Genomic DNA, 22,873 nt, shown 5'->3' on the forward strand with positions numbered 1-22,873 from the left:
TAAAAATCTCCTCACATTCTTCCACAATTTCAAAATCTTTCTTGCAAAATCTTTTCATGCAAAGATCACAAAAGTATATTACAATCAAGATACTCAACATCTTAAAATTAAAAGCTAACATGATGGGGGGAGGTGGTGCATATTACATGATTTCAGATAATATGGACTCAATTTAAAGTCAATGTGGTAGGTGAGGCATTATCAAAATTATAGGCAGCATGACTTAATAGGAAAAAATAGTCCTGTTTTTTAAATGCAGTAAATGACAGCATATTTAAGATGATGAACATGATATAATACTCAAACTTTCAAGTATTTACAGTCCATTGCATTACATAAAAATGAGAAAGCACTCTTCAAAGCCCAGAAAACCACTACATTTTTCTCTGGCTTTGCAACTACTATGCTATGAGGGCCCTCTCCCTTTTATTTTCTCAAATATGATCCAAGATTTCAATTTTTAAAAACTCTGCATAAGTTTTCAAAAAATCATCCTCAGCTCCTAGGGGATTCATGTCCATACATATTTAATGTTTGCATATTTACTATTTGCACATACAAAATCTCCTGAAGGTATCTTAAATTATCTCAGAGGTGAAAGAGTTTAGAAACCATCTAACTCCAAACCCCTCATTTTATGGATAGAGATATTACGGCCCAGAAATACGAAGTAACCTGACCAAGGTCACAGGGCCAGTAAGAAGTAAAGCTGGGACTAACATACAAGAGCCCTCACTCTCAATCTATTGCTCTTTCAACGTTTCATAGCTGCCTCTCAACCTGAACATCTAATTGTGTGATATTCAAGGAATGTCAGAGTGATCAACACATAGAAAGGATTATTGTATTCATTTACATAAGAATTAAACAGAAGAATGGATGCAAACGTAGGTGAGTGGATATTCTATAACGTTATTCACAAAATATATCCTGTTTCTGTTTTGAAGAGTCCAAGCCTCAGTCTTGTCACTTGTTACAGCAGTCACCGTTTTCCACTAGACACCAATCTTAACAGCAAAGAATCCGCTGGTACATCCTGCAGTTTAGACTATTCTCGCCAGCATACACAGAAGCAAGGAGACTCACCTCTACTCCAATCCCTCTGGCTCCGAACCCCAGACTTCCCTGTCTTATACTCACTCTTTACCTGGTGTTGGTGCATCGCATTTGCATTCTCCTCACTTCCTTTACACCTATCTCCCTCAGTTTCTCCATTTAGACTAGGTGTCCTTTTCTAACTGTATGCCTCAGTCACCCTCCCCCACACCACACGCCCCTCGATCGCCTTATTCCTCTGTCGCCAAATCTCAGCCTTTTCAAACCCCATAGCTCCCTCTGGCTTACACAGTGATGTGGCCGGCGCCCCGCACCAATACAGGGTCGGGGGCATATCTCCGTAGATGCTCTTCGCTCACTACCCGAGGCGGGGGCGGCGTTTCCTCCACCTGCTCCTCTTCTTCCTCCTCCTCCTCTTCGTTTTCTTCCTCCTCCTCCTCCTCATCTTCCTCGTCATCGTCAGGCCCTGATACCGACGACGACGACGACGGCGACGACGACGACGACGTTGCCGCTTCTTCTTCCTCCTCCTCCTCCAGTTCCGAGATGGTATCGAACTCCGCCATGTTGGGCAGCAAGATGCTCATCACGTGACCTCTCTATCGCCGCCACCCTCACGGAGAAGAGTGAACCTGCTGAGGTGCAGAAAGAGGAGGGAGAACTTAATGCAGGCAAACAGGAGGGGTGTAGGGACTGGATTTAAGGAGATGCGCCTGCGTGGTGGGGTGGACGTAGGGGTGGCGGGGGGAGGCGAGGGCACAAGGGAGAGAGGAGCAAAATCAGTGTACGCTTGCGCGGCTCCAAGGGAAAAGGGACGTTAGAGGTGAACTCCAGGGAATTATCGAGGTCCGGTATGCGGGTGCTGCTCTTAATACTGCTGTTTGGGCTTCTGCTGCTTGTCTCCCAGGGATGTATCTTCTGATTTTACTTCCTACTAATTAATAATGGTATTATTACCCGGTTTGCCTCCAGTGCAGAGAAAGGATAGTCTATAAAAGTGAGGTTAGAACTTTGCATCATATATCTTAAAATATTCACCAATCCCTTACACTTGTTCAGCATTACAGTTTAAAAGACTTGCTGCAGAACTTTGCCACACCTTGGGAGGCATTTTTATTAACATTTTACTGAAAGGGAAACTTTCTATTACTTCTTCTACTATGTAATACTTATGGAGGACTTACTAAGTGTCAGGGACTGTGCTAAGTGCTCTGTGTACATGTCTCATTTAATACTAAACAACCCTATGAAATATGTACCATGATTTCATTTTATGCATGGGAAACCTAGATGCAGAGAGGAGAAGTAACTTGCCCAATGCTTCTGATTCCAGAAGCCCAGCACTCTTAACTAAAGGGCTATACTTCCTAAAGTTGTTTGGAAGAGCTTCATGGAGTGGTGCCTTTTGGGCGTCTTGAAAGATGTTTGAATTTTGAAATTTATTTCTTTTTCCGCGGGGAGGAGGGAAATGGGGGGAGTAAAGGGAGCGTTCCAACCCAAGGAAACATCGATAAACATCATCCATTTTCCAGACATTGGGCTAGACTCTAACATACAATATCTCAATTAACCCTTAAACAATACTGTGGGGGTAGGCATCATCATCATTATTTTATAGATGACAAAGCAGTCTCAGGAAGTTTAAATAATGTCTTAAGGTCTCTGGTGACCTTTCGTCTAAGATTTTCTTTTTCAAACACCTCCTTCCTTACATCTGCTAAATGTTACAGAGATCACATATTTTGAGTTTCCAATCCATGTCTCAAACTATTTCATATTTGGCAATAGCACAAAAATTCATGCCATAATTCAAGGATCATTAAGACAAAGTAACACAGCTGCTAAGTGATAAAACAAATACTGTAATCCAGGTATTCTAATATCAGTTTCACTGCTCTTTCTGCTACAAGACGGCTGCATCCCAATTAGTTGATGAGACTGAAGAAATAGATGTAGCCAAGCCACACTTTAATGTATGGTGAGTATTATATTAACAGTATAGCAGTGAAAACAAAGCATTTAGGCTGTCTGAGTCAAATCATCATTATTATCAAGAAATTTGTGTTATTAAAAAAAAAAAAACTTGTACTCAAAAACTTGATTATTTTGGAACTTTAAAAATAAGTTGCAACACTCTCAGCAAAAAAATCTAGGTTTTTATAACAGAGAGAACTTTATCTACTAACCAGAAATTGTAATTAAAGATGGAATGTTAAAGAATTTTATAATAGACTTCTGTTAGGTCTGTTATCTTGGGCATTGATAATTTGTCATATGTCATTTATCAGAGCAAAATACCTTAGACTTAAGATCAAATCAATATTCTGCACCAGTTCTCTTTCAAAAAGCAAAAGACAAAAACAAAAAACCCCACAGGCAATATTTAAAAAAATTTCCAAACATCTTATATTATCCATGAAAGTCTACCAAGTCAATCTCTAGAGGGAAGTATTATGCTGATGACTACTTAACTGGTCAGTCGGTCAGTCAGTTCAGTCGCTCAGTCATGTCCGACTCTTTTAGTTTCTTCTTTTCACCACTCAGGATTAGACTAGGTAGGGATATTTGAAGGGAAAGGATTATAAGGAGTGTACTTGTGATAGGTATAAAATAGGTATTGGAACTATGGTGAAAGTGAAGAAATTAAGGCTGTGGGAGATGGGAGGGAAGGAGAGGAACAGTGAAATTCCATAGTCAAGATGCAAAGAAGCCCCTGACAGTCAGATGTCAAAAGAACAAAGCAGTTAAGAGAAGTGCTATGCTTTGAGAAACTCACAAGTATAGTTAAATTTGCGCATCTGTTTTTACTGTATATATGGTGGGCTGAAAAGGCATATATGATTTCAAGCTTAATTTGTTTTGCAGAACTATAGAAGAATTTGGAATTGGTCAAGCTGAGAAAAACACATTTTTTTCAGCAAAACACAAGAACATGATTTTCAAATGATACTTGAGCTGCCATCAAGGATAGTAAAGCTAGGAGTGGATGGAGAAGAAAGCGCACAACTTCTGTCCAACGTGCTAAGCAGGGCATGGGGGTAATTGTCCCATCTGATGGCAGGGGACCTGAGGCAAGAGATCACAAGTTTAACTATTTGAGGGGGTGGATTTCAACCTTAAAACAGCTGAAACCAATTGCAACTTATGAAAAACAACTTTCATCCTCCCTCCCTCCTTCTGTTCCTCCCTTCCTCTTTTTCTATTTAGATATTTATTTATTAAAGCATATGACTTGGTGATTTTAGTGAATTTGCAGAGTTGTGCAACTATCACCACAAACTACTTTTAGAACATTTCTGTCACATTCAACAGAAATCACAGTCCCACTTTCAGTCATTCCTCACTCTTTACCCCAGCCCCAGGAAATAATTAATCTACTTTTTTTTTCTGTATAGATTTCTTTTCTGGGCATTTCAAATAAATTGGACCATACAATATGTGCTCTTTTGTGTCTAGCTTTTTTCACTTCAGTTCAGTTCAGTCGCTCAGTCATGTCTGACTCTGCGACCCCATGAATTGCAGCACGCCAGGCCTCCCTGTCCATCACCAACTCCCGGAGTTCACTCAGACTCACATCCATCGAGTCAGTGATGCCATCCAGCCATCTCATCCTCTGTCATCCCCTTCTCCTGCCCCCAATCCCTCCCAGCATCACAGTCTTTTCCAATGAGTCAACTCTTCGCATGAGGTGGCCAAAGTACTGGAGTTTCAGCTTTAGCATCAGTCCTTCCAAAGAAATCCCAGGGCTGATCTCCTTCAGAATGGACTGGTTGGATCTCCTTGAACTTAGCATAATGTTTTTGAGGTTTGGTCATGTTGTGTCTTGTATGAATACTTCATTGCTTTTAATTGATGAATAGCATGCCTTTGTAAGGATATATCACATTTGGCTTATCCATTCACCAATTGTTGACATTTGGATTGCTTCCACCTTTGGATATTATGAAAATGCTGTTACGAAAATTCACATACAAGTCCTTGTATGAACATATGTTTTGATTTCTCCAGGGTGAATACCCATGGGTGCAATTGCTAGGACATATGGTAAGACTGTTTTGAATTTAAGAGAACTGACAAACTGTTTTCAAAGTTGCTTACTCAGTTTACATTCTCATCAGCAATGTATGAGGATTCCATTTTTCTCCACATCCTCTCCAACATTTGTTATTGTCTTTTCGGTTATAGCTATTCTTGTGGGTATGAAGTACTATTGCTTTGTAGTTTTACTTTGCATTTCCTGAATGACTAATAATGTTAAGCATATTTTCACGTGCTTGTTGTTCATTTACAAATGAACTTTCTTATACTTTCTTTGATAAAATGTCTATTCAAATTTTTTGGTCCATTTTAAAAAATAAACTTTAAGATAACTGGAGATTCATATACAATTGTAAAACATAATACAGAGAAGTCCCGTTTAATCCTTTACTTAGTACCCTGAATGGTAACAACTTCCATAACTATAGTACACTATCACAACCATGAAACTAACATTGACACAATCTACCATCTTACTCAGATTTCTAGTCATACATGTACTCATTTGTGTGTGTGTATTTAGTTCTATACAATTTTATCACAGATGTAGGTTCATTTAACCACCACCATAGTTGAGATACAGAAGAGTTACATCACCACAAGGATGCCAGTTGTTATCCTTTTATAATCACCTTCTCCCTTCTCATAACCATTAAGCTGTTTACCACCTTTAATTATTAGAGTTTCAAGAATATTATGTAAATTGTATTATACAGTGTGTGACCTTTGGGCCTTGGCCTTTTTCACTCATTATACTTGTGAGAATCATCTAGGTTATTGAGTACATCAGTGGTTCATTCCTTTTTATTGCTGTGTACTATTCCACAGTATGACTGTACAGCAGTTTGTTTACTTATTCACCTACTATTGTTTCCCCACATTTTAAATATTATAAGTAAAACTACTATGAACATTTGTGTATAGCTTTTTCCTTCTTAAGACATTGGTTATTTGTTTACATATTATTGGGTTATAAGGTGCCTGTTCTTTATTCTAGATAGAAATTATTTATCAGATATATGGTGTACAAATATTTTCTCCCAGTCTGTGGCTTGCCTTTTCATGTTGTTAATGGTGTCTTTTGAACTAAAAAAGTTTTAAATTTTGATGAAATTCAATTTATCAATTTTTCTTTTATCACTTGTACCTTTGATAATATATCTTAAGAAATTTTTGCCAGTGCATTGTCTAAAAACTTGGTCTTTGTTTACTTCTAAAAGTTTTTCTAAATATCTGTGATGAATTTTGAGTTAATTTTTGTGTATGGCATGTAGCATGAGTCTAAATTCATATTTTTGCATGTCCCAGCATCGTTTCCTGAAGACTGACTTTTTTCCCCCTGTTGAATTGCCTTGATACCTTTGTTGAAAATCAGTTAACCATAAATGTATGGGTTTATTCCTGGACCCTTAATTCTATTCAGTTCATCTATGTCTATCTTCATGCCAGTACCACACCATCTTGAATACTATAAATTTTGTTAAAATTGGAAAATGTAAGTCCACCAAATTTGCTCTTTTACAATAATATTTTGCCCCCCGAATATTTTACATTTCCACAAAAATTTTAGGATCATCTTATCAATTTCTTATAGAAAAAACAAGTGGAATTTTGATAGGAATCACATTGAGTCTGCATATGAATTTGGGAATATTGGCAACTTAATAATGTTAACGCTTCTCCTCTGTTAAGGTGGGATACCTCTTCATTTATTTAGATCCTTAATTTCCTTCAGTGATGTTTTATAGTTTGCAGTGTACAAAATTTGTAATTTTTTTTGTTAAATTTATTACTAAATTATTTTGTTCTTTTTAATACTATTGTGAATGGAATTGTTCAATTGATTTCCTTTTGGATTGCACATTGTTAGTTTATGGTAATACAATTTATTTTTGTGTATTGACGTGTAGCCTGTGTATGTGTGTCTATGTGTATGTGAAATCCTTAGGATTTTCTACATATAAATTGTGTAACCTGTAAATAAGCATAGTTTTATGTGTTCCTTTTCTTCTCCTTCCCTTCCTTTCTTCTCCTTTCCTTCTCCTTCTCTTCCTCCTCCTTTCCTTCTCCTTCTCTTCCTCCTCCTCCTTTCTCTTCTCCCTCCCTCTCGTTTCCTCCCTTTCCTGTCTGATTACCTGGCCTTAAATTTACAGTAAAAAAATATTGAACTGAATGGTTGAGAGCAGAATTCCTTGACTTGTTCCCAATCTCAAGAGAAAATGACTCAGTCTTTCACTTAAAATATTTTATTTATTTTAATTGGAGGCTAATTACTTTGCATTATTATAGTGGTTTTTGCCAAACATTGACATGAATCAGCCATGGGTGTACATGTGTTTCCCATCCTGAACCCCACCTCCTACCTCCCTCCCCATCCCATCCCTCAGGGCCATCTCAGAGCCAAAGCAGTCTTTCACTTTTAAGTATGATGTTAGCTGTAGTTTTTTTTTTTTTGTAAATGTCCTTAATTAGGTTGAACAAGTTTCCTTCTATTCCTAGATTGTTGAATTAAAAAAAAAATTAAATCATGAATGGGTCTTGGGTTTTTATCAAATGCCTGTTCCATGTCAATTGAAATGATCATTAAGTTTTTGTTCATTATTCTCTTATATGTTTTATTACATAATATAATTTCTAGTTTTTGTTTTGTTTTGTTTTAGCTTCCTCTCGTGGCATGTGGGATCTGAGTTCCCTGACTAGGGATTAAATCCATGCCCTGCAGTGGAAGCATGGAGTCCCGACCACTGGACCAACAGAAAATTCCCTGATTTTCAGTTCTTAAACCCACTTTTCATTCCTGGAGTAATTCCCCTTGGTCTTAGTGTATAGTCACTTTTATATGTGGGTTGATTCAATTTCTTAATATTTAAATTTTTGCATCTATCTTCATGAGGGATATTGGGCTCTATTTTTTCCATGTGATATTGGTCTGGATTTGGTATTATGGTAATGACAGGCTTTTATAATCATTTGGGGATTTTGTTTTCCCTTTTCCTTTATTTCCTGGGAGAATATGTGAAGAATTGTTATATTTCTTCTTTAAATGTTTGAAGGAATTAACCAGGCCTAGGCTTTTTTTTTTTTTTTTTCCTTAAAATGGGTAGTTTTTAGTTACTAATCCAATCTCTTTGTTAAAAATCTATTTAGATTTTCTATTTCTGCTTAAGTCAGTTTCAGTACTTTTTGTCTTTCTAGGAATTTATCTGTTTCTTATAAGTTGTCTGATTTGTTGGCTTAAAATTGTCCATAGCATTCTCTTATAATCCTTTTAGTTTCTGTAAGTTTTGTAGTAATAGCTCATCATTTACTATGTTTTTAAAATTTTTTATCTTATTTTTCTTTCTTTATTAATTTTTTTTATCTTTTGGCCATGCCACACAGTATGCAGGATTAGTTCCCTCATCAGGGAGTGAACCGTACCCCCTGCAGTTGAAGCGTGGAGTTTTAACCACTGGACCACAAGGAAAGTCCTGTCCTCATTCATTATGACTTAGTAATTTATATATTCTTTCTCATTTTTCATGTTTTCAATTTTGTTTATCTTTTCACAGACGCTTTACTGTCTGAGCCACCAGGGAAGCCCCTTTTCACAGAACCAACTGCTGATTTCATTGATTTTAAACTATTTTTTCTATTATCCATTCCATTGATTTATGTAGTAATTTTTATTATTTCCTTCTTTTTGATTTCTTTAGTTTAATTTGCTCTTTTCTTCTGTTTATTAAGATAGACATGTAGATTATTGATTTGAGACCCTTCATATGCATTATATTTACTCCTATTAATTTCCTTTTAGGGACTGCTTTAACTATCAGAGAAATTTTTCTCTGTGTGTTTTTGTTTGCATCTAGCTCAAAATTGTTTCTACTTTCCTTGGTGATTTTTCTTTGACCCATCGGTTATTAGGAAATGTTTCCATATATTTGAGGATTTCCAAAATTTTGTCTCTTGCTGATTTCTGATTTACTCCCAGTGTTGTTTGAGACCACAAATTGTGTGATAGCAGTCCTTTTAAATATACTGAGACTTGTTTCATGGCCTGTCATATCATTTACTTTTGAGAAAGTTCCATCTACATTCTGCTCTTATTGGTTGGATTGTTCTAAAAACGTCAGTTATGTGTACATTATAGTGCTCTTCATGTCTTCTATGTGTTGTTCAGTCACTAAGTTGTGTCTGACTCTTTGTGACCCTATGGACTGTAGCACCCGAGGCTCCTCTGTCCTCCACTATCTCCCAGAGTTTTCTCAAATTCATGTCCATTGAGTCAGTGATGCTATCTAACCATCTCATCCTTTGCCACCCCCTTCTCCTTTTGCCTTCTAATATCTTCTATACCCTCATTGATTTTTTGTCTCATTTTGCTGTTCATTTCTTAGAATGGGTCACTGAAGTCTCCAAATATTATTGGTGAATTTTCCATTTCTTATTCATTTTTGTTAGCTTTTGCTTCATGTAGTATGGGACTCCTTTGTTAGGTGTAACTATTTTTTCATACTGTATTTTAAATTGATCCTTAATAATTATATAATATCCCTTTATATCTCAAGTAAAAACATTATTTTTTGTATTACTGTAGATACTTCAACTCTCTTATTGTTGCTGTTTCCATAATATTTTTCCATTCTTCTACTTTATTAAAATTTTTATTGATATATCATTGATATATAAGTTTAAGATGTACAACATATTGATTTCATAAATTTATATTGCAAAAATATTGCCATTGTAATGATAGGTAACACTTCTGTCATATCACATAGTTATCATTTCTTCTAGAGGTGATAATTAGAACAATTAAGTAGAACAATTAAGATCTACTCTCTTAGTAAGTTTAATATTTATAATACAGTTTTGTTGTCTGTAATCACTGTAGTGTATATTATATCTCTAGGATTTACTTATTTACTGCTTGCTAAGTATGTACCCTTAAACAACATCTCTCCAGTTCTCAGTCTCCAACCTCTGGTAACCACTATTCTACTTTCAATTCTTTTGCGATCCCATGGACTGTAGCATGCCAGGCTCTTCTGTCCTCCACTATCTCCCAGAGTTTAGATATCATACAGTAGTTTGTTTTTCTCTGTATGACTGATCTCAGCAAAAAGTATTCAAGGTCCATCTGTGTTGTTAAAAATGGCAACAACACCAAATCTTTTTTATCCACTCAGCCACTGATGGACACTTAGGCTGTTTCCATATTTTGGCTATTTTGAATAATACTACAAAAACCATGGGAATGCACATATCTCTTAAATAACTTGTTTCCATTTCCTCTGAATATATATCCATGTGGTAGTACTAGTTTTAACTTTTTCTCGAACCTCCATACTGTTCTCTATAGTGGCCGAACCAATTTACAATCCTACCAACAATGTACAAGGATTCCTTTTTCTCCACATCCTCACCAACACTTATCTCCTGTCTTCTTGGTAACTGCCATTCTTAAAAGTCTGAGGTGATATCACATTGTGGCTTTGATTTGCCATTTCCTTGATGAATAGTGATGTTGAGTACCTTTTCATGACCTACTGGCCTGCTGGATATACCTGTTGGATTCTTTGGAAGAATCTTTATGTAGTTCCTCTGCCTATTTTTAATTAGATTGAGTTGTGTGAGTTCTTTATAAATTTTGGATATTAACCCTTTATTCAATATATGCTTTGCATATTTTTTTTATTCTGTATTTTTCATCTTGTTGATTCTTTTTTGTGGTGCAAAGCTTTTAAGTTTAATGTGCTCACGTCTGTTGATTTTTTGTTGTTGTTGTTTGTCGTTTTGGTGTCAAATCCAAAAAATCATTAACACCAAAGAGATTCTTCCCTATGTTTTCTTTTTTAAATTATTAAGATATTGTTGATTTACAATATTATGTAAATATCCAATGTACAACATAGCGATTCACAATATTTAAAGGTTACACTCCATTTATAGTTATGATAAAATATTGGCTATGTTGCCTATACTGTACAATATATCCTTGTAGCTTATATAATACATAGTAGTTTGTACCTCTTAATTCAATACCCTTATCTTGCCCCTCCTCCCTTCTCTTTCCACACTGATAACCATTAGTTGTTCCTTATATCTGAGTGTTTCTTTTTTATTATATTCACTATTTTGTTTTATTTTTAGATTCCACATATAAATGATATCATATAGTATTTGTCTTTCTCTGACTTATTTCACTTAGCATAATACCCTCCAAGTTCATACGTGTCATTGCAAATGGAAAAATTTCATTCTTTTTATGGCTGAGCATTATTCCATTGTGTGTATGTGTGTGTGTGTGTGTGTGTATGTAAAGAAGATGTACTTCTTTATCTATTCATCTGTTGATGGCCATCAATGTTGCTTCCATATCTTTGCTATTGTAAATGCTGCTGTGAACATTGGGGAGCCAGTATCTGTTCAAATTAGTGGTGTGGTTTTTTTTTTTTTTTTTGATATATCTACCCAGGAGGGGAATTACTGAGTCATATGGCAGTTCTAATTTTAGGTTTTTGGGAAACTTCCATACTGTTTTCCACAGTGGCTGCACAAATTTACATTCTCACCTGCAGTGTATGAGGATTCCCCTTTCTCTGCATTCTTACCAACATTTGTTATTAGTGTTCTTTTTGACAAAAACCATTCTGGCAGATGTGAAGTGATACTTCATTGTGGTCTTAATTTGCATTTCTCTAATGATAAATGATGCTGAGCATTTTTCCTGTGCCTGTTCACCATCTGTATGCCTTCTTTGGAAAAATGTCTATTCAGGTCTTCTGCCCATTTTTTGATTGGATTGGGATTTTTTTTTTGATAATGGGTTGTATGAATTGTTCATGTATCTTGGATATTAACCTCTTGTTGGTCACATTATTTACAAATATTTTCTCTCATTCCAGATGTTGTCCTTTGGTTTTATCGATAATTCTCTTTGCTATGCAAAAGGTTTTTATCTGTTTAAAAACTTAAAAAATGTTTATTAGGTCCCATTTGTTTATTTTTTCTTTTATTTCTTTTGCCTTAGGAAACTTATCCAAAAAATTTGATATGATATATGTCAACATGTGTTCTGCCTATGTTCTCTTCTATGAAGTTCTGTGGTTTCTGTTCTTATATCCAGGTCTTTAAACCATTTCAATTTTTTACATGGTGTGAGGGAATATTCTAATCTCATTCTTTTACATATTGCTGTCCAACTTGCCCAGCACCACTTGTTGAAGAGACTGTCTATTCTGCATTGTATATTCTTAACCTCCTTTGTTATAGATTAACTGACTATAGGTGCAATTTCTGGGCTCTATTCTGTTCCACAGAACTATGTAACTGTTTTTATGCCAGTACCACACTGTTTTGACTACCATAGCTTTGTTCTTTTTTTCTCAAAATTGTAGTCTTTTGTGGTTCCATATGAGTTTTAGAATTATTTGTTCTAGTTCTTTGAAAAATGTCATGAGTATTTTAATAGTGATTGCATTATGTCTGTAGATTGCTTTGAGTAGTAAAACCATTTTAACAATATTAATTCAATACAAAAGCAAGGGATATCTTTCCATTTTTTGTATCATCTGCAATTTCCTTCATCAGTGCTTTATAGTTTTTAGGGTACAGGTCTTTCACCTATTTGGTTTATTCCTAGATATTTTATTCTTTTTGATGCAATTTTAAATGGGACTGTGTTTTTACTTCCTTTTCTGATATTTCATTATTAGTGTATAGAAATCCAAGAAACTTCTGTATATTAATTCAGCAAAATTTCTGAATTTATTTATCAGGTCTAATAGTTTTGATGTGGAGACTTTACTGTTCTCTATGTAAAGTATCATGTCATCTGTAAATAGTGACAGTTTTACTATTTCCCTTACAGTGGGGATATCTTTTATTTCTTTTGCTTCTCTGATTGCTGTGGCTTGCCTTCTTGCTATTCTGTCTGTGATCTATCCATTGATGTTAGTGGGGTTTAAAGTCCTCTACTATTATTTTTTTAGGACTTCCCTGGTGGCTCAGACGGTTAAGCATCTGTCTACAATATGGGAGAGCCAGGTTCAATCCCTGGGTCGGGAAGATCCCCTGGAGAAGGAAATGGCAATCCATTCCAGTACTATTGCTTGGAAAATCCCATGGACAGAGGAGCCTGGTAGGCTATACAGTCCATGGGGTCTCAAAGAGTCGGACACGACTGAGCGACTTCACTTTCACTTTCACTTTCATTATTATTTTAGTTATGGCTTCCCAGGTAGCAGAAGTGGTAAAGAACCTACCTGCCAGTGCAGGAGGTATAAGCAACACAGGTTCGATCCCTGGGTCAGGAAGATCCCCTGGAGGAGGGAATGGCAACCCACTCTAGTATTCTTGTCTGGAGAATTCCAAGGACAGAGGAGCCTGGCAGGCTAGAGTCCATAAGGTCGAAAAGCGTTGGACACAACTGAAGTGACTTCGCATGTAGCACTTGATTTAAACTAAAAAACTTGATTTGATAGTCATTTAAGTTCAAACACACTCTAAAAGATCTATGTTTTTAATCCCCTGACCTACATTTTTGTTTTGATGTCATATTTTATATCTTTCTGCTTATTCTTTTACTGTTTATTGTAGTTATAGTTGCTTTAACAATTTTTTTTTGTCTTTTAATCCATATACTGGCTTATTTAAGAAATTTTCGATTCTTACTATATATTTGCTTTTCCTATTGGGATTTTCTCTTTGCTATAGATTCTCACTTTTTCATTTAGACAAGACCCTACAACGTTTCTTCTAGGGTAGATTTAGTATTGATGATTTTTTTTTAGTATTTGCTTGTTTGAGAAGTTCTTTCTCTCTCCTTCTATTCTAAATAATAATGCTGCTGAGTAAAGTATCCTAGGTTGCTGATTTTCCCCTTTCAGCACTTTGAATATATCATACCACTCTCTTCTGACTTGCAAAACTTCTGCAGAGAAACCAACTGATAGCATTATGCTGTTGCTGCTGCTGCTGCTGCTGCTGCTAAGTCGCTTCAGTCATGTCCGACTCTGTGTGACCCCATAGACGGCAGCCCACCAGGCTCCTCTGGCCCTGGGATTCTCCAGGCAAGAATACTGGAGTGGGTTGCCATTTCCTTTTCCAATGTGTGGAAGTGAAAAGTGAAAGTGAAGTCGCTCAGTCGTGTCCGACTCTTAGCGACCCCATGGACTGTAGCCTACCAGGCTCCTCCACCCATGGGATTTCCCAGGCAAGAGTACTGGAGTGGATTGCCATTTCCTTCTCCAGATAGCATTATAGGGACAATTTTATATGGCTGTTTTTCTCTTGCTGCCTTTAGACATTTCTCTTTATTTTTAACTTTTGCCATTTTGATTATGATATGTCTTGATGTGTGTGGACCTGTTTGTGTTAATCTTGTTTAGGATCCTCTGTGCTTCCTGTACCTGGTTATCTGTTTCCTTCTTTAGGTTTAGGATATTTTCTACCATCATTTCCTCAAATACAGCATTAATCCCCTTCTCTCTCTTCTCCTTCTATAACCCTGTAATGCAGCTGTTGACACATTTAATGTTATCCCTTAGATCTCCATGTTGTTGTTGTTCAGTCACTCAGTCATGTCCGACTCTTTGCAACCCCATGGACTGCAGCACACCAGGCTTCCCTGTCGTTCATTATCTCTTGGAGTTTGCTCGTACTCATGTCGATTGAGTCAATGATAGCATCCAACCATTCTCATCCTCCTTCACCCACTTCTCCTCCTGCTCTCAATCTTTCCCAGCATCAGGGTCTTTTTCAATGAGTCAGTTCTTCACATCAGATGGCCAAGTACTGGAGCCTCAGCTTCAGCATCAGTCCTTCCAATGAATTTTCAGGGTTGATTTTCTTTAGGACTGACTGGTTTGATCTCCTTGCTGTCCAAGGGACTCTCAAGAGTCTTCTCCAGCACCACAGTTCAAAAATATCAGTTCTTTGGTGCTCAGCCTTCTTTATGGCCCTACTTTCACATCTCAGATCTCTATGTTACTTTCTTTTTTATTTTCCATTTGTCTTTCTGTCTGTTGTTCTGATTGGATAATTTCCCTTATTCTATCTTCCAAATCACTTATGCATTCTTCTATGTCAGTTAGTCTGCTCTTCATTTTCTTTAGAGTGTTTTTTAATCTAAAATATGGAGTTATCTGTTTTTGGTTGAGTCTTCTTTATATTTTCTAGCTCCTTATCAAGTTGATCTCTTTAGATTAATTATCTTACCTAATTCAGTTAGCATTTTTATTATCAATGTTTTGAAATCTTTATCTGATAGATTATTTTTATTATTTATTTTTTCAGAAGTTTTATCTTATTCTTTCATTTGAGAGTAGTTTCCCTGTCTTTTCATTTTACTTAACTTCTTCCTTCACTATGAATTTAGATGACAGAATTATTATTGTAGCCTTGAAGCTGTGTTCTTGGGTGGAGCATCCCTTTCCAGACTCTGTGTACCCATTGTGTTTGGTGAGAGGGCTGGATCTGAGGTGGATGCCAGTAATGTCTTTCCTTAGGGTGTGCTGGCAGCTATCGTTTTTGTAGCAGGTGTGGCTGTGAGGTGGGACTTTTCTATTCAGTGGCTGCCACCATCCTGTCAGGGGTAGGGCCTGATTCCAGGTTGCTGGAGTGGAAGCCCTGAGAGTTGGTCTCAAGCTGGCTTTCTTTACTTTAATTGTGTATTTTTCCTTCTTCCCTAATGGGACTTTCATGCCAAAGGAGTGGAGTGCTCAAACAAGTGGAGCTTGTGCACTTACAGAGATTGGATGCTTTTCTTGTGCAGGCATCTGTGGTTAAGTTCAGGTGCAGCCCACAGTCACATCATTTCCCTGGGCATGACTATCCCAGATCTAGTGTTATACCATAACATGGAGTTTGTGGGGCTGGAGCATTTGCTTGGCTTGGCTGGAGTGCACAGCAAGGTAGATGTGAGAATTATGGTATCTGCACTGCCATCAGAATTCTGGGGTGCTTCTGGGACCCCATTTGAGCAAATGTCCAGCAGCTACTACACCCTGTCCTGGAATATGCCCTGGGTGGCCACTGTGTCCATAGGTCTCAGTCTTTTCCCAGGTTGTGGATGCCCTAGATCCAGTGCCAAGTTGTGGCCTGGGGTGAGCAGTGCTAGGGTGTTTACTCAATTCACGTTGGGCTGCATGGCTATGTTACAACCACTGGGTCAGACCTCTCTCTGCCCTTCCTATGGGCAAGCCAATATCCTCACACTTCTCATGAGCTCAGTGTAAGCTTCTCCATCCCTTCTATCCATTTCAGTGGTTCTCTAAGTAGCTAAGGGTCTTGTCTCTTACGTGTAAGATCCCAGGACTGGGATTCCCAGTCTGTAGCTTCATCTGCTCACTCCCCAGGGAGAGTATCCACCCTTGTGATCTCCCTTTTCCTCTGAGTCCCCTACTTGGGGCACAAGTCCCAAACCAATCACTCTTCTTCTCTTCATAATTGATTATATGTGTATCTTTCTTACTACCTTGCTTGTACAGAAGTCCTTCTTCCAGTTTCCTGTTAGTTTTCCATGTCTAACTGAAATAGCTGTCCCACATATATATGTATTTTTGATGTGTTCATGGGGGAATGTGAACTCCATGTCCTTTTATTCTACCATCTTGATCTCTTACATCTAAAAACCTATTTTGATATAGAGTTGCAATTTTATGATTCTTTCTGTATATTTATTCAGTTCAGTTCAGTTCAGTTGCTCAGTCGTGTCCAACTCTTTGCAACCCCATGAATTGCAGCACGCCAGGCCTCCCTGTCCATCATCAACTCCCAGAGTTCACTCAAACTCATGTCCATCGAGTCAGTGATGGCATCCAGCCATCTCATCCTCTGTCGTCCTCTTTTCCTCCTGCCCCCAATCCCTCCCAGCATCAGAGTCTTTTCCAGTGAGTCAACACTTCGCATGAGGTGGCCAAAGTATTAGAGTTTCAGCTTTAGCATCAGTCCTTCCAATGAACACCCAGGACTGATCTCCTTTAGAATGGACTGGTTGGATCTCCTTGCAGTCCAAGGGACTCTCAAGAGTCTTCTCACCACAGTGCTTTTGAACACCACAGTTCAAAAGCATCAATTCTTCGGCACTCAGCTTTCTTCACAGTCCAACTCTCACATCCATACGTGACCACTGGAAAAACCATAGCCTTGACTAGACGGACCTTTGTTGGTAAAGTAATGTCTCTGCTTTTTAATACGCTATCTAGGTTGGTCATAACTTTCCTTCCAAGGAGTAAGCGTCTTTTAATTTCATGGCTGCAATCACCATCTACAGTGATTTTGGAGGCCCCCACCCCCAAAAAATAATCTGACACTGTTTCCACTGTTTCCCTATCTGTTTCCCATGAAATGATGGGACCAGATGCCATGATCTTAGTTTTCTGAATGTTGAGCTTTAAGCCAACTTTTTCACTCTCCTCTTTCACTTTCATCAGGAGGCCTTTTAGTTCCTCTTCACTTTCTGCCATAAGGGTGGTGTCATCTGCATATCTGAGGTTATTGATATTTCTCCTGGCAATCTTGATTCCAGCTTGTGCTTCTTCCAGCCCAGCGTTTCTCATGATGTACTCTGCATATAAGTTAAATAGGCAGGGTGACAATATACAGCATTGACGTACTCCTTTTCCTATTTGGAACCAATCTGTTGTTCCATGTCCAATTCTAACTGTTGATTCCTGACCTGCATATAGGTTTCTCAAGAGGCAGGTCCGGTGATCTGGTATTCCCATCTCTTTCAGGATTTTCCACATTTTATTGTGATCCACACAGTCAAAAGCTTTGGCATAGTCAGTAAAGCAGAAATAGATGTTTTTCTGGAACTCTCTTGCTTTTTCCATGATCCAGTGGATGTTGGCAATTTGATCTCTGCTTCCTCTGCCATTTCTAAAACCAGCTTGAACATCTGGAAGTTCATGACTACAAGTTTTGTGTACTTTTTCCTTTTTGTTTCTGGTAGAAGAACTCCCTTCAACATTTCTTGTAAGGCAGGTCTAGTGTTGATAAACTCAATTTTTGTTCTAGGAATCCCTTTAGTTCTCCTTCATATCTGAATGATGACCTTACTGAATAAAGTATTTTTGGCTGACACTTTTTATCTTTCAGTATTTTGAGAATGTCTTTCTACTCCCTCCTGGCCTGGACAATTTATGCTGAGAAACCTGCTTATTGCACAACAGGGGTTCCTTTGTAGGCTTCCATCTCTTTTTTCCCTCTGGTTGCTTTTACAGTTTTCTTTGTTGTGGATTTTGACAGTTTTATTATAATGTGTCTTGAAGAAAATATTTATGTGTTTAATCAATTTGGTGTTTTCTTAGCTTCTTAAACTTGTATATTCATTTCCTTCCCCAGGTTTGGGAAGTTCTCAACTATTATTTATTTAAATAAACTCTGTTACTTTCTCCCTCTCTTCTTATTCTGGGATACCCATTACCATGATGTTACCCTTCCTAAAAAGGTAGTTCTAATGAAATTTCACTTTTTTTGAACTTTCTATTTTGTACTGGGGTGTAGCCAGTTAACAATATTGTGATAGTTTCAGGTGAACAGCAAATGGATTCACTGATACATATACATGTATCCATTCTCTCAACCCCCTCTCCCATCCAGGTTACCACATAACACTGAGCAGAGTTTCACATGCTATATAATAGGTCCTTGCTGGTTATCTGTTTTAAATATAACAGTGGGCATATGACCATTCTCCTCAAATCCCTAACTATCTCTTTTCCCTGGCAACCAAGATATACTGAGAGAGTCAATTCCTAGGCAGGTTGATAAGAAGTCCAGCGGTCCCCAAGGAGAGAGGGGTCTGAAATTCTCAAGGAGGAAGAAAGGACAAACTTTTTTTTTTTCCCCCTCTATATTCCTTAGGATTATATAACAAAAATGTATCCTGCTTGAGGACAGTCTCTGGAAAAAACCTTCTGGCTAATCCTGTTATCTTAAAATGTAAATTATGGGAGTGGGTCTAGTAAGGTCTTTACAACCTCCAGACATTCTTTTGATTCACTGTAATAACTAATTAAAAGTATATAACTTCATTGCTAACAGTAGCGAGGGGGTACTCTTTCTGCCCCCTTCTGATGTCTATGTCAGAAGCTTTACCCATCCCTTTTATACTTAAATAAAACTTTATTAAACAAAAGCTCTGAGCAATCAAGCCTCATCTCTGGCCCTGGATTGAATTCTTCTCCTCTGGAGGCCAAGAATCCTGGTGTCTTTCATGGTTCAGCAACAACCTTTCATCTTGGGGGCTCATCTGAGATTCTTCAGGACAAGGTAAGGATGCTTGGAGCTCTAGTTCTTTGTTCTCCTAGCGAACACATTTTTCTGCTGTACTTTACTAACTCTATGGTGTGCTTGTATGAATGAATGACATGGCATGTGTGAAGCAATTGAGGAGCCCTGCTCTCCAGTTCCATGGTGACCTCATATGGCTTATGGCAGAAACTTGTTGGGGGTTTATACCGACCTGCCAATGCCAAGAGGCACCCAGCGTCTCCTTTGTGAACTGACCAGAAATGGGCAAAGCGTGTGGACCAAACTCCTTTATTGGTAAAACTTTCCAGTCTCTTTGACCAATTCATAACTTCTTGGGAATTAGAACTACTAACCTAATCTGTCAGATCATAGACTTTGAAGGGACTTGTGATCTATGCTGTTACTATGTACTCTTACTTAGGTCCCAAACTTGGATTGGTAGTCAGGAAGTGCCTAGCCTTGCTAGGGATTGAAAGTTTGGAAGTTAGATGGAGCTCTAGCTCCAAGAGCATCTCTGAGGTTAAAGGTTACTCAAATTGGAAGTGCAATGCGTTTCTTCCTTTAGTAACACTAGCTCTTAGTGGACCAGAGGAGGCTTTCCAATGGCTTTGGTCCCAAACTCCTTAGATATTCTTTCTGTGGAATCTGTGGGAATGGACTAGAAGGACTGGCCCTAATAACTTGAGGACAAAAATCACTTTTTCCTCACTGGCCAGCCTTTTACCATCTCTTTTGCTATTGCTTATACTAGAGAAGGAAATGGCAACCCACTACAGTATTCTTGCCTGGAGAATCCCAGGGACAGGGGAGCCTGGTGGACTGCCGTCTATGGAGTCGAACAGAGTCGGACACGACTGAAGCGACTTAACAGCAGCAGCAGCATACTGGTGTGGTGACTCTTGGAAGGAACATCTCAGTTTTATGTTCGTACCAGTCTTACTGTGGTCAGGAATATACTCAGGGTTGTGCACAGGCACTCAGGTGATGAATGTTTCCCCCAGCAGTCTTAGCTTGGGAGGAATTCTGGAAGGTTACTCTGATTGCACCCCAGGTGGCATCAGAGGCAAGCAAGGTTTTAATGATGAGAAACTGGACATCAGTCTAGGATGCCATCAGGTCTACCCCTGGTGCATCTGTACCCCATCTTGGTGGTAGAACTGCGAGGGACGTGTATGGTGCCTGTGTCAGTAAGGGACAGACTAAGTCTGACCAGGGAAGGAAAGTTTTGGTGTAAAGTCTGTCTATACCCCCATCTAGAGCTGGGAGGAACACCTCTGGTAGAAAGATGGCACTGGTCACTTTTTTCTCTCTTACAGATGGGAGCTAACAATTAAAGCCTCACTCCTTTGAACTGTATCCTGAAAAACTGGGATAGGTTCGATCCCCAGAGCTTAAAGAAGACACGCCTGGTCTTCTTATGTTATACTGCATGGCCACAGTATCCATTGGAGGATGGCAAATGGTGGCTGGTTGAAGGATCTCAATTATTGCTGTTCTACAATTAGACCGGCTCGGTAGAAAACAAGGGAAATGTGTAGAAGTAGCATATGTATTGCCCTTTTTCGCTCTGTGAGGTATGCCAGACTTATGTCTTAAGGGTATAGAGTTGGGTGTGAAACCTTCAACTCCCTCCTGTCCTCCTACTTTAACCCTATGGGGCTCCAAACTAAGCAAATTGAAAGTCAGGGAACCTCCCTAGGAAGGGTTGCCTTGGTCTCAGTAAAAACCCAGACTGAGATTCAAACAGCCCAAGTAGAGGTCCAAACAACTCCTGTCTCAGTATGACCTCAGACTACTCTGGTTTCAATAGAAACTCAGACAATTGAAGTAAGAGAAGCTCAGACAGTAAAAACTAAGGGTGAAATGCAGGATGAGATGGAGGACAGGAAGCAAAGAGATCAAGAAAAGCAGGTTTCTCCAATCTACCCCTGGGATTGTATGTGCAGAGCAGCCAGAGTGGCTGAGGAACAGCCACACAAGCTGGCCTCTTCATGAAGCACCCACCAGGAGAAGTAATCAGTCTATGAGAGTTAATAAGCCCTTTTCTTATCAAGAAGTACAAAGAATCAAGGAGGATCTGGGAGACTATTTAGAGGACCCAGAAAAATATATTAGAGCTTTTAAAGGTGTTTTATGACTGCTTTATGACCTTACTTTGAAGGATGTGATGTATATCTTGGGACAAACGCTGACTCCCGACTCAAAAAGTCGAGTTTTGGGGAAAGCAGTTGCCTATGGAGATGAATGGCTTGGTAATGAATCAGTAGGGAAGAGGGAGAACGAGATAGCTGCCCTCCCCACTGGGATTCAGGTGGTCCTAACTATAGAAACAGATTGAGACTATAACAAGGCTAAAGGAAGATGGGATCAGAGTCATTTTGTCATATGTATTCTTGAAGGATTCAGGCAAGTGCTTGCTAAGACTTTAAATGGTGCCAAATTGGCAAACATAGAACAGGAGGAGAAGGAAGCTCCTGGTAAATTCCTAGATAGACTGAGAGAAGCCCTTCGCAGGTTCACTGAGATTGATCCCAAAAGTGAAGAGGGAAGAGTGATCTTACAAGATAGATTTCTCACTCAATCGGCTCCAGATATCTGCCATAAGCTATTAAAACAGGCATATGGACCAAGTCAGTCTTTTGATAATCTGTTGCAACTGCCTCAGTCTATTATGGTAGGGAATATGAGGAAAAGAAAGAAAGGCAGAAAAAGACAAAGGAACAGGTGGAAGCCCTTGTAATGGCTGTCAAAACCATTCTTAAACAGCCTGAGAAAAATGCCCAGAGGAACCCAGGTGAAAAAGGATGGGCTTGCTATTACTGTGGAAGGGAGGGGCACCTCAAGCAAGATTGCCCTCAGGCATCTAAGCTGCCCACAGCTCCATGTCCGGTCTACAAGGGACCACACTGGAGGAGAGACTGCCCTCAGAAGTGTAGGTTTCAGGGGTTGGACTCTCAAGACAATCAGGACTGAAGGTGCCCGGGGGTCCCCACACAAGCTCCCGTCCTAATTACACCTGAGGAACCCTGGGTATTAATAACTGTGGGGGGCCAATCCATTGATTTCCTTTTAGATACTGGGGCAACTTACTCTGTGCTTACTGAAGCCCCTGGCCCTCTTTCTTCCTAATCCGCTTCCATAGTGGGACCGTCTGGACGAGCCAAAAGGTATTACTTCAGTTGTTCTTTAAGTTGTAACTGGGACTCTGTGCTATTTTCACATGAGTTTCTGATTGTGCCAGAGTCTCTCTCATCCCTTTTGGGGAGGGATATACTGAGCAAAGTCCATGCCTCTGTTTTCATGAATATGTAAATCCTAGAGTGTGGGCTGATCGAAAATCTGTGGGTCGAGCACAAAATGCTATTCCTGTAGTTGTCAAGCTCAAAGACCCGCACTTAGTTCCACATAAGAAGCAGTATCCACTGAAACCTGAGGTTAAGGACGGGTTAAAACCCATCACTGAGAATTTAAAGAAACAGAGATGGGAGTAAAGTAGCCAAAGGTAATCAGCTGGCTGACTGTCAAGCCAGAAAAG

The 22,873-nt window shown here is 38.7% G+C and overlaps 1 protein-coding gene across 6 annotated transcripts in view; it reads right to left on the reverse strand.

Moving 5' to 3' along the window:
- The window catches only part of CHIC1 (cysteine rich hydrophobic domain 1), a 47,050-nt gene extending 45,220 nt beyond the window's left edge, over positions 1–1,830 (reverse strand). For 2 of the 6 annotated variants that reach the window (XM_070784706.1, XM_019956438.2), the window contains exon 1: positions 1,345–1,830. In XM_070784706.1, coding sequence (XP_070640807.1) covers positions 1,345–1,643 — 299 coding nt within the window. In that variant the 5' untranslated portion in view covers positions 1,644–1,830. The remainder of the gene's footprint in view (positions 1–1,344) is intronic. The other 4 variants (XM_019956437.2, XM_070784707.1, XM_070784705.1 and 1 more) reach the window with 4 other exon arrangements.
- Between the last annotated feature and the right edge of the window lie 21,043 nt (positions 1,831–22,873).

The sequence above is a fragment of the Bos indicus genome, chromosome X (genome assembly GCF_029378745.1).
Source record: "Bos indicus isolate NIAB-ARS_2022 breed Sahiwal x Tharparkar chromosome X, NIAB-ARS_B.indTharparkar_mat_pri_1.0, whole genome shotgun sequence".
Classification (NCBI taxonomy): Eukaryota; Metazoa; Chordata; class Mammalia; order Artiodactyla; family Bovidae; genus Bos; species Bos indicus.